This window comes from Coloeus monedula, assembly GCF_965178545.1.
Source record: "Coloeus monedula genome assembly, chromosome: 27".
Classification (NCBI taxonomy): Eukaryota; Metazoa; Chordata; class Aves; order Passeriformes; family Corvidae; genus Coloeus; species Coloeus monedula.
Window position 1 is genome coordinate 4,470,233 of NC_138807.1, and position 12,088 is coordinate 4,482,320.

Genomic DNA, 12,088 nt, shown 5'->3' on the forward strand with positions numbered 1-12,088 from the left:
ATCCCGATCCGGGACCCCCCGGTGCTGGGCATCCCCGAGCGTGGGGAGCACCGAGGGGGTCCCGGCTTCGTGATCGACGTCTTCTGGGGGGGCTTCGGGGGCCGGAGCGGTGGGTGCTGGCTGCGGGGAGGGGGGGGGCACCCAGCACTCTTGGGCCCCACGGGCACCCCCAGCCCGGAGCTGAAGGGGTTACAGTGTGGGGGTGCGGGTGTCCCTTGGGGTGTCCCTGGTGAGGAGCAGAGCGGGCAGGATGGTCCCGGGGCGCGCAGGGGCCGAGCCGCCCCCCGGCTGGTACCTCCGGGACGAGGGCAGCGGGATGCTCTACAAGAGGGGACGGCTCCTAGGACAGGTAAATCCCCCTCCCTGCCCCCCCGAACTGCCCCTCGCCCCAGCCAGCACCCCCTCGCCGCGGGGCACCCCGGGGGGGTCACACCCCGCACCCCCCAGGGGGGTCCCCGAGGTGTCCCGCTCCAAGGGGGACCCACCCCATCCCCTCTGGGGAAGGGGAAACTGAGGCAGAGGACTGAGCCCCAGCAGATGCGGTCCCTGGGACTCCTCGCCCCACGGGGGTGGGGGCACCTGGGTGAGCACCCCAGCCCTGGGACCCTCTCCTGTCCCCCCCTGGCTGTGCCGGGCTGCCCATTCCCACGGGGTCATCGTCGCAGGGCACCTTCGGGCGCTGCTACCAGGTGACAGAGGTGACCAGTGGCCGGGTCTACGCGGCCAAGGTCATCCCGCGAGCCCGGCTCGCCACTGTGGGCATCGGGGACAGGGTGAGTCCGCGGGGGACACCCCCCAGGGACGGGGGGGACAACACCCATGGGGTCACCGCGGAGCCCCACAACCCTGCCCGTGCCCCTCCGCGGGTCTCTGGGTGGGTTCCCATCCCCGTGGGGTGCGTGCTCGGTGGTCCCCGGATCCCGAGGGTCCCCCGGGGGCTGCCGGGCTCCTGTCGGTGCAGGTGGAGCGGGAGCGGGAGCTGCAGTGTCACCTGCGCCACCGGCACATCGTGCGCCTGCACGGGCACTTCACCGACCGCGGCCACCTCTACCTGCTGCTGGAGCTCTGCAGCCGAGGGGTGAGACCTGCACCCCGAAACCGAGCTCCCGAACCCCGAAACTGAGCCTCTGCAACCCTAAACTGAGCCCTTGAACCCCGAAACGGAACCCCTAAACCCTGAAATCCCGCACCCCAAAACTGAGCCACTGAACCCCGAAACTGAGCCCCTACACCCCGAAACCGAGCCCCAACACCCCGAAACTGAGCCCCTACACCCCGAAACCGAGCACCTCCAGGCTGGGGTCCCAGGCCCCCCTCGCTCTGTCCACAGTCCCCCTTCATTGTCATCGTTTCGAGTCGTTCTTCATTGTCCCCAGTCCCGCCTCGCTCTGTCCCAGTCCCTGTCACTCCATTCCCAGTCCCTGTCGCTCTGTCCCAGTCCCTGTCACTCTGTCCCCAGCCTCTCCTCACTGTCCCCAGTCCCTGTCACTCTGTCCCCAGCCGCTGTCGCTCTGTCCCCAGTCCCTCGCCGACATCCTGCGGGCGCGGGGCCGCCTCACGGAGCCGGAGGTCCGGTACTACCTGCGGCAGCTCCTCTCGGGGCTGCGGTACCTGCACGGACACGGCCTCGTGCACCGGGACCTCAAACTGAGTGCGTGGGGCTCGGGGGTGACCCGGGGGTGACCCGGGGGTGACCCGAGGGTGGCTGAGGGTGACACGATTCGTGTCCCTCCCTCCACAGGCAACTTCTTGGTGACGGAGCGGATGCGGGTGAAGATCGGGGACCTGGGGCTGGCACAGCGGGCGGCACCGGCCGGGCGGCGCTGGGGGTGAGCGGGGATACGGGTGGCTGCAGGGAGGGGGTTTCACCCTGCCCGTGTCCCCGGGGGTCACCTCTCCTGTCCCCGCCTCAGGGCACTCTGTGGGACACCCAATTACCTGGCCCCGGAGGTGCTGGACCGCAGGGGACACGCGGTGCCCTCGGACATCTGGGCCCTGGGCTGTGCGGTGTGAGCGGGGGCGGCGGGGGGACTGCAGGGAGGATGAGGGGGCTGGAGAGAGGGCGAAGGGAGATGGAGGGAGGATGAGGGGAGATGGAAGGAGAGTGGGGGCAGCTGGAGGGAGGACGGGGGGCTGGAAGGAGGATGGAGAGGCTGGAGGGAGAACAGGACTGGAGGGAGGACAAATGGGTTGGAGGCAAGACAGGGATGCTGGAGGGAGGACAGGGATAGGACAGGGACACTGGAGGGGGGACAGGGATAGGATAGGGATGCTGGAGGGAGGACAGGGACACTGGAGGGGGGACAGGGACGCTGGAGGGAGGACAGGGATGCTGGAGGGGGGACAGGGATGCTGGAGGGGGAACAGGGACGCTGGAGGGAGGACAGGGACGCTGGAGAGAGGACAGGGACGCTGGAGGGGGGACAGGGACGCTGGAGGGGGGACAGGGACGCTGGAGAGAGAACAGGGACGCTGGAGGGGGGACAGGGACGCTCCCGGCCCTGCCTCCCATCCGCTCCCCCCAGGTACACGGCGCTGACCGGCCACGCCCCGTTCGAGGCGCGTCACCGGCCGGAGCTGTACCGGAGCATCCGGGGGGCTCGGTACCCGCTGCCGCCCCAGCTCTCCCCCCGTGCCCGCGCCCTCATCGCCCACATGCTGGACCCCGACCCCGCAGCACGGCCCAGCCTGGCAGGGGTGCTGGGCCACCCCTTCCTCACCCAGGTGCGGGGCTGGGGGACACGGGGGGCACGAGGGGGACACGGGGGACACCCGGAGGTCACCGCCTGTCGCTCCCCAGGGTTTCACACCCCACAAGCTGCCGCCCCGCGCCTGCCACTCCGTGCCCGTCTTCGTGGGACAGGACCCCCTGTGCCGGATCCTGCGGGGGCTGCGGTGCTGGCAGGGCTGTGGCTGTGTCCCTGTCACCCCGGGGGGTGGCCGTGCCCCTCCCCAAAGGACCTGAGCCCGAAGATCCGCGGAGGAAAACCTTTATTAGTGTTGGGAACCGTCTAAAATCCAGGCATGGAAACAAGCAGGGTGGGACGTGACCAGTACGAACGGCACACACACACCAGTTTGCCCTTAAAACCGTAGACAGAAAAAAAAACCCCAACCAACCCCAAAGTCGAAACCCCAAATAAAAGGAGCTCTCTTCCCTGCCAGCCTGGGATGGGATGGGAACGGGGAGGTGCAGCTCTGAGGAGCCGCATCCCGGTGCTGCTCCTGGGACCGGAGAGGTGTCAGGTCACCCCCACTGGGCAGTGGGGACACTGGAGGGGGGGACAGAGGGAGCTGTGGGCTGGGAAGGAGGGAGGAAAGTGCGTGGTTTCCCTGTTCAGCTTCACTTCTCTCTCTCTCTGGAGAGAAGAGTCTCAGAAAAAACGATGAAAGCTCAGTAAAACAGGACACTAAAAACACCCACGGGGCAGCGCGGGCCGGCACCTCCCGGCCATGCCTAAAACACGGAGGAGGGGACGGGACAAGGACAAAATGCTCGAGGTGGCCCCAGCAAGCACCAAGGAGCCGCTTCCGGAGCCCTCCACGTGTCAGCGCCAGAGGGGATGGGCCAGGGGTTGTCACCAACCCTCCCGTGTCACCAGCGGGGTCTGGGGGAGCGAGGTGACAGCAACGACTTTGTCTGCACTGGGCAGGGGCTTCTCCCAGCGCCAGAGCCGTGCTGGTGACAAAGGAGAGGGACCAGGGAACAGCCTGCAGCGGCTGGGATGGCGGGGGTCACCCGGGCTGTCACTCGTGTCCCCAAACCACGGCAGAGTGGCAGGGATGGATCCCACAGCCCTCAAGCTGCCTCACAGAATGCACCCGAAGCTGGAAACGGGGTGGGACACAAATCCCAGCTGCCTCGAAGCTCCTCAACCCCCTTGGAGCTCCGCAGCTCCAAACCTTTCTCCCGGGAGCAAACCCAGCGCTCCCGACAGGAACCTGGTGCCACAACCCCCTGTGCCACTGGGGCACGCTGGGGACAGCCCGGGGCAGGTGGCACAGCCCAGGGTGGTTGCTGGCCCTCCCCGTGGCACTGCAGCCACAGCCTGGCCGGCAGCTCAAGGCCTGGCACGGAGCCCACGGGATATTTTTATCCTGGCATTTGTGTTGTTTGAAGCTGTCGGCTCCGTGTTTTTGCTCATAAACACAACCCTCCCCTGCTCCACCCCGGCTCAGAGCTGACAGCGACAGCAACACCCTCAGCTGTCACAGCCTGAGCCCCTGGCTGCCCTGGGATGGCGCTGGGGTGGCCCCGGGATGACCCCAAGCTGGCCCTGGGACATCTGGCAGCACACAGAGGCCACGTCCCCAAACCCGCTGTTCTGGGAACGCCTGCACCGGCCACCTCTGTCCCCCCTCCCAGGCAGGAAGGTCCCTGAGGGGCTCAGGGCAGGCTGTTCCAGTTCATTCCCTGTGGGTTTTAAGCTCTGGGATCTCCCCATCTTTATTGCACAGCCAAGAGCTGCTCAAAGATGGGGAGAGCGGGATTGGCCCTGCCCTCGTTTGGGGCTCGGGACAGTTGTGGCTGTCCCGGGTCACAAACCAAGCCAAGGTGGGAACAATAACAACGTTTCTTTACGAGAAGGGATTTAAAAACAAAGATTCAAGTTTGGGAACTCCTCTCGCCCTCCTCCCCGGCTCCGAATGAGGCCGAAACTCACCCTGGTGCAGAAATCAGGTTCAAAGTTCAGCCAATTGGGGTGGGTGACCCGCAGCCCCGGCCCCGGCGGGGGTGACAAGGGCAGGTCACCTCCGTGTCACCGCAGAGCCCCGGCTCGGGGCTGAGCTCGGCTCCCAAAGCCCAGGAGTGGCTCGGAGCGGGACCCTGGAAGGGCAGCTCCAGGCAGGGGTGGCCCGGGGGGTGTTTGGTGACAGGAACCAGGCGAGGGCAGGGGCGTGGGCGGGAGCAGCGCCTCAGGCCGAAGGCACCGAGTTGCTCTCCACCTTCAGTCCCTTGCTGGCCAGGAAGGCGTCCTGCTTGGGCTCCCGGCCCAGGAACTTCCTCAGCATGTCAGAAGCGTCCACGGAGCCACCGGGATGCAGGATGCAATTCCTGTAATCCATGCCCACCTGCGGGCACAGACCGGGGCAGGGGTGGGACGCCGCCCTCGATCCCACATCCCGGCTGTCCCTCTCTCCCCAGACCCTCTCCCTACCTTGCAGTTCATGATTCCCTCCTGCTTGAAGCGGGTGTGGAACATATCCATGGAATACACCTCGCTCCAGAGGTAGCCGTAGTACTGGGCATCGTAGCCCCCGGCCAGGTGGCCGAAGGTGGCCGGCATGTTTGTACCTGAGGGGACAGAGGGGTCATGGGGGACTCCCAGTATGGAAAAACCTCCCCCAGTGCTGGCAGTGATTCCCAGCAGGAGCTGGCTCAGCTGTTCACAACCCCGGGGGGGACAAAGGGAAGAACTTTCCAGGCTTTTTCAGCCCTGCTTTTCCCGGAGCCAGCAGAAAGTGTCCCCAGCTGAGAGGAACCTGCAGAGCCACGTGTGCAGGGCAGGCCTAGAGGGACAGGAGGGTGGCACCCATACCTGGGGTGGCAGGGACACCCAGCACCTCTTCACAGAGCTGGGCAAACACCTCCACGGGGTCAGCCTTGGTCTGGGTGTGCAGCGCCTGGTCCACCTTGGCCAGGACGATCTGGCGCAGGTTGAAGAGCCCTGTTCCCAAAAGGAGGAGGAGAAACCAGACTGAGACTGGAATGCTGCCTGCAGCAGTGTCACCGAGGCTGGTGGCAACAGGGCAGGCTGGCTGGCACCTCTCTGTCACCGTGCCACATCACCTTTTCTCTTCCCACATATGTGGGTTCCTTCCCTGCATCCCTTTATAATTCCCAGCACCACGGGGAGCAAGGAAAAGCCTTTCCTGTCCCCAGCCAGGTCACTGAGTGTCCCCTTCCCATCCCCACAGCCAGGGAACTCCGATTCCCTCCGCAGGGACCCACCTGTGTTTGCCTGCCGGGATTTAATGAGCTTCTCCAGGAGCTCATCCGGGATGGGGCTCCCAGTTTTGTAGTGCCTGGACATGCGCAGCAGCGGCTCCTTCTCCCACACCCAGTTCTCCAACATCTGGGACGGGGCCTCCACAAAGTCCCGCTCCACGTGTGTCCCGCTGAACATGGCAAACTCCGCCTGGGAGACACGGCTGGCTCGGAATTCCACGGGAAAGCGGGATGGGGGGGAAAACACCGACCTGTGCCAGCGCAGGGAGGCCTCACCTGAGAGCACAGCTGGTGCATGACGTGCCCAAATTCGTGGAAATAGGTCTCCACCTCGTCGTGCTGCAGCAGGGAAGGGGCGTCCGGCGTGGGCTTGGTGAAATTGGCCACCATGGCGGCCACCGAGATTTGCCGGCTGGAGTCCGGCAAGAGGCAGCCGGGCTGGAGGCCGAAGCAGGCAGCGTGTCCGTACTTCCCTTCCCTGGGACAGCGACAGGAGGCTCACAGGGATCCTTCCAACAGCCAGACACGGCCACAGCCTCCCCCACTGTGGTCCTCAGAGCAGGAGCCCTCGGTGACCCCCTCGGTGACATCCCTGACCAAGCACACAGCGCTCCCTCCATGCTCCCGCCTGGAAGCAGGAATCTCCTCTTCCTCGGGCCCTGCTCCCTCTGTCCCAGCCCAGCTCCCAGATTTTCCCTCACCCCAGGCCTCACCGTGGGTACAGGTCCAGGTAGAACTTCCCGATGGTCTCCCCGGAGGACGTGTCCTTCACCGTGTAGAGCTGCACGTCCTCATGCCACACCTGAGCCTTCTCCTCCAGGTGGAAGGTGAGGCCCAGCAGCTCCTGGTAGATGGCCAGGAGGCCCGTGGTGACCACCTGCATGGGGAAATACTCCTTGAGCAGGTTCTGGTCCACGCTGTACTTTGTCTCCTCCACCTGGTTCATGTAGTAGCGCATGTCCCAGGCGTTGATGCGGTTGTCGAACTCCAGCCCGCGCTTCTCGCACTCCTTCTTCTTCAGGTCCAGGATCACAGCCCGCTCCTTCTCCCCCAGCGGCTTCAGCTTCTGGGCCAGCTCATCTGGGGGAAGCCAGGCAGGGTTGGGATGTGGGATCAGAGCAGCACACCCGGCCCGGGATGTCCCTGCTCGGCCCCAGGACGTACCCAGGAACGTGGCCACCATCCGGCTGCTTTTGGCCATGTTCATCTCCAGCACGAAGTCGGCGTGGGTGCTGAAGCCCAGCAGATTGGCCTTCTGAGCCCTCAGGTCCACCAGCTCCTTCAGGATCAGGCAGTTCTCCTGCAAGGCAGGGGAGCGAAGTGGGGTAGGCAGGGGAGGAGGGAAGCGCTGTGGAAAGAAACACAAATCCCAGGGGAGATCCCCTCGGGGCTCTGCTCAGTCCCACCGACCTCTTTGCACCTGGAGTTGAACATCTCCTCCACCTTCCTCCTGGTCTCGGGCACGTAGCACTTCTTCAGCAGTGGGAAGTAGTGGGGGTACTTGAGGGTGACTTTCAGCTTCCCACCCTCTGTCTTCTCCAGGGAGTTCAGGAAATCCTCAGGGAGCCCCCCTGGGAAAAAAGCAGGCAGGGGCTGAAGGAGAGCCCAGGATTCTCCAGGAATGCTCTGGGATCATCCAATGCAGGTGCTCAGGGCCACCCCAGCAGAGCACTCCGTACCTAATTCCTCCCTGGAGAAGGGCAGGAAGGTGGTGTCTTCGTTGAGGTTCTTGTTGAAGTCTATGCACAGCACGCTCAGCTTCTTCTTGATAGCTTTGATTTTCTTCAAAATGCAGAGAAATCAGAGAGAAATCAGAGCCAGGGGGGGACACTCAGGCTGTGACCTGCCCAGCATTGAGGCTGCACTTGGTTCTGAGCCAGCCCAACAGGGCAGAATCAATGATTGTGAGCAAGCAGCGAGCCCTGAGCCCAGAACAGACTCCCTGGGATCACACCTGGCAGGGAATCAGCCACCTCAGCAAGGTCCTGCTTGTCCCCTGCGGGCTCAGGAGCTGCAGGTGTTGCAGTAACAACCTCCTCTCTCCTCGTTTCACCTTTTCTTCTATTTTTAAACCCAGTTTTGAGCTCCTTTGCTGGTGCATGGTAAGAGAGGGAGGCCCCTGAGCAGCTCAGCCCCCTCACCTCAACTCCAGCCCTTGGCATGGGGGGCATCTGGTGCTGGTTCCCCAATTTCAGCTTCCCAGGAATTCTCTGACTCCCAGCATTGACCCCACTTTGTTAATGTCACCCTTTTAATAGAAAGGAAAAAGAGGGGCTGGAAATATCACCCAAAATCACCGGAATCAGGGGCAAAACCCAACCCTGAGCCTCAGACCCTGCCCTGAGCCCTGCCAGGTTCCTCTCCCTGTGCTTAATTCACTCAGAGACAGGACAAGGGGGAATGGATTCAAACTGACAGGAAATAGGATTAGATGGGATATTAGGAAAAAATCCCTCCCTGGGAGGGCAGGGAGGCCTTGGCATAGGTTTCCCAGAAAATCTGTGGCTGCCCCATCCCTGGAAGTGTCCAAGGCCAGGCTGGAGCACCTTGGGATAGTGGAAGGTGTCCCTGCCCTTGGTAGGGGTGGAATGGGATGAGCTTTAAGTTCCCTTCAACCCAAACCATCTTGGGATTCTGTGCTCTCACCTCCTGTGTCTCCTCGGGGAGATGGAGCCCGTTCCTCTTTCCCAGCTTGATCAGCCTCTCCAGGTACCTCTTGGCCTCAGGCTTCAGGGAAGCGCTCTCCGCTTTCTCCTGGAAAACCACAGTGGGAGCTCAGGGAGCTGCAGGATCAGGTGCTGCAGGAAGCTGCTTCCCTTCAGTGGGAGTTCAGGGAACACCAGCAGCAGATGGGAACCCCCTCTGGGCAGGCTCTGGTTTGGTGCATTGGTTCCTGTGCCACCTCGGGGCACGGGTTCCTCCCAGCCTGCTTTAAACGCATCACCTTCGTGCCGTACCAGCATTTTTGGGGGGGGCATTTTCAGGGACATCACCACTGAGGTGGGTTGGATTTACCAACAGCCCCTCAGCAAAGCGGTGAGCAAGGCCCTGAGTGGTGGCAGAGCCCTCAAACCCCAATTTCCCACCCCTCACTGACAGCTGGATCGCTCTGCCGTGACCACACCGCGCTCCCGCTCCACCCCTGCCCCGCCATCCTTCCCTTCCCAGCTCTGGCATGAGGGGAAAAGGATTTGCTGCAATTCCAGGGGGTTTCAGTGCCCTGCCCAGCTGGCAGGGGACGCACCTGGAGCCACACAATCCTCTGGTACACGTCCTGCCTCATGCTCATCTCCACGTCGAACTCCGAGAGCTTCTTGTCGGCCTCGGTGCTGGCGGCGCGGATGGCCTTGCAGGGGGACACGTGCTGGGGGAAGTCCAGCATGTTCCTACGGACTGGGAGGACAAAAGGGAACAGGGATGATGGATCCACGTCCCAGTGCACACCCAGAGCCCGTCTGGCAGCCCCAGCGCCCTTCCCACTGCGCACACACGGGAAGGGAGAGGTGAGAAGCGGCTCTGGCTCCTTTTTGTCCCTTCCCCGCTGCCCAGCACATCCATGCGCTGGATTCCCACCACAATCCTTGTCCCAAAACCCACAGGAATTCCATGCCTGTGAGCTCCCAGCACTTCTGCCCCAGCTGTGGCACCACAGGAGTTTTGGGGTGTCCTGTGCAGGGCCCGGAGTTGGGCTCGATGCTCCGTGCAGGTCCCTTCCAACCCAATTCCATGATTCCACGCTGGCAGCAGCATTCCCTGTGTCTTCTTTAAAGCTAAAAGTGGGATGATCCTTTCCCAAAAGCCACCACACCCCAGGTGTGCCCTGTCCTGGTGCAATCCCAGCTGGGAAAACAGGGAGAACAAACATTCCCTGCTGCTATCCCTGCAAAAGCTCCGAGAACAGAGCTCCAGGTGCTCTCCGGGCACCTGGATTCTCCCCCCAGGAGAAGGTGAACAGGCAGCTTAGCCAGGGAAGTGCTGACAGTTGTGCTGAAGCAAACATTCCTCCTGCTGAGCAAGAGGTTTTTTCCCTGTTATTTTAGGGAAAAGAACAGGGGGAGAAGGAAGATGAGGCTGGGCCCTGCCCCAGACAGGTGGGACACCAGATGTCATGAGGAGGGGCTGCCTGAATTGTCACTCTGCTGCAAATAATTATCCAGAAAGCCGCCAAAAATGCATCGTTTTGGAGCCATCATGTCGTGTTACTCTCCCAAAAAAAAAAAAAAAATCCCAGCAGGATTCACTCTCCCAAAAAAAATCCCAGCAGGATTTACTCTCCCCAAAAAAATCCCAGCAGGAAACAAGGCCCATGGAGAGACATTTATCCACTGCCCCAGGGAAAAATTAGGAAGGAGGTGAGAGTTTCTTGGATTTTTTCTGCTGTTTTTTCCCACTGGTGACACATGAAAGCTGGGACAGCCTTGGGAACGCGGCTGCTGCTGCTGCTGCTGCCAAAGGGTTGTCCTTGGGTTAATTTGCTCTTCCAAATCTGTTCTTTGTGCTGGTTCCTGGCTGTATAAACATGAACTGGGAAAAAAACCAACACTCAGCTGGCAGCCGAGGGGAGAGAAAAGCAGGTGACAGCACAGAGCTAAAAAATAGCACCAAAAATAATAATAAAAAAAATTTAGAAGTCGTGGAATGGGTTGGAAGTGACCTCGGAGCTCAGCCAGCGCCAGCCCCTGCCATGGCCAGGGACATCTTCTACTATCCCAGGTGGCTCCAAGCCCCATCTCCAAGCTCTGTGGGAGGGTTTGGGGCTGGTGCGTCTCAGAGTTAGGGAGCTTGAGCCACTTCCAGTGGTTAAAGGGGCTCCAGGAGAGCTGGAGAGGGATTTGGGACAAGGGCTGGAGGGACAGGACACAGGACACTTCCAGCGATGGAGCAGCCACAGCTTCTCTGGGCAAGCCCAGGGCCTCCCCACCTTCCCAGAGGAGAATTCCTCCCCAATATCCCATCCTCCGCCAGCAGGAGCGCATTCCCGTGTGCCCGATTCCCGCAAAGCCCCGACTCCCCGCGGCCGTTCCCACCTGTGTATTCCACCTCCACGTCCGCCAGCGCCTTGAGGGTGTTCTCGTAGGACACCTCTCCCCGTTCCTGAGCTCCCACGCGGTCGTACACGAGCTTGGTGCTCTCGGTGAGCTCGGCGGCCATGGCCTCGATCTGCTCGGCCGTCAGGTCCCAGCGCAGCTGGTTGGCCACGAGCCGCGGGGCCTGGCTGTCCACGACATTCCCTGCGGGAAAGGCCCGGTGAGACGGCGCCTTGCGACGGGAAAAGCTCGGGGAAAGGATTCCAGCGAGAGCCCTGCAGCCAGCGAGGCGATGGGAGCCGCGCTCCGGAGGAGCCCGGCCGTTGGGAATTTGCGGACGGATCATCTCCCGGGCGCTGTTCGCCCTCCCGGTCACGATAAATCCTTCACCGAAACCCGACTCCGGCCGGCCGTGCCCCGGCAGGTGCCTCTGCCAAGGGGACGGGCAGGGGGCTGTGCCCTGCTCGAGGACACGGCCGTGCGCTGCCCCGCGGGGCACAGAGGTGACTTGGGGGACAGAGGAGACCGCGATCGCCCTGAAGGGCCGCCCCCGACCTCGTCCTGCCGCCCCCGGCCCCGTCCTGCCGCCCCTTCCCTCTCCCCTCACCCCCTCTCCCCACGCCGCTCCAGCCCCTCGCCCCGTCTCCCCCCGCTCTCCGTGTGCCCCCATCCCGCCGCCGCCCGCCGATACCTGTCGGAGGGGCCATGTCGGGGGTGCCGGGGGTGCCGGGAGGCCCCGCGCTGCTGACGAGGCCGGGAGAAGACCGGGCCGGCCCCACGCACCGAGCATGTGCCCCGACCGTAGAGGCGGGCGGGAGAGCGGGGCATGCTGGGAGCGTGGAGGACCGGGCCGCTCCCGCCTCGGCCGCACCGCACCGGGGCCGGCGAAGGGGGGCGGCGCATCCCCGCCGCGACCCTCAGAGCCGGCCGGGAGCGGCCCCGGGGCGGGCGCGGAGCATCCCCGGGGTCCGTCCCGCCCGCCCGTTCCCATGGCAACGCCCCCGCGCGTTGCCGTGACAACGCCGCATCTCTATGGTACCGGTGGGGCGGGGCTTCCGCCGTAGGCCCCGCCCCTTTGGGCCTATAAGGGAGGGGCGGGGCCAGAGCGGCG

The 12,088-nt window shown here is 63.4% G+C and overlaps 1 protein-coding gene across 1 annotated transcript; it reads right to left on the minus strand.

Moving 5' to 3' along the window:
- Positions 1-2,974: 2,974 nt before the first annotated feature.
- Positions 2,975-11,801, minus strand: THOP1 (thimet oligopeptidase 1). The gene is made up of 13 exons (XM_082298000.1): positions 11,669-11,801; positions 10,978-11,181; positions 9,195-9,343; positions 8,597-8,704; positions 7,630-7,732; positions 7,361-7,521; positions 7,115-7,250; positions 6,664-7,030; positions 6,227-6,428; positions 5,954-6,140; positions 5,541-5,669; positions 5,160-5,296; positions 2,975-5,073 (listed from the first exon to the last, which is right to left on the minus strand). Exons 1-13 carry the CDS (start codon positions 11,682-11,684, stop codon positions 4,918-4,920), a joined length of 2,055 nt encoding a protein of 684 aa, XP_082154126.1. The 5' UTR covers positions 11,685-11,801; the 3' UTR covers positions 2,975-4,917.
- Positions 11,802-12,088: the final 287 nt, after the last annotated feature.

Coding starts and splice junctions, on each gene's coding strand:
- THOP1 (XM_082298000.1), bottom strand. Junction 9,344..10,977: donor CGTGGAGGTGGAATACACAG/GTGGGAACGGCC, acceptor TTGTCCTCCCAG/TCCGTAGGAACATGCTGGAC. Junction 7,031..7,114: donor GATGGTGGCCACGTTCCTGG/GTACGTCCTGGG, acceptor GGCTTCCCCCAG/ATGAGCTGGCCCAGAAGCTG.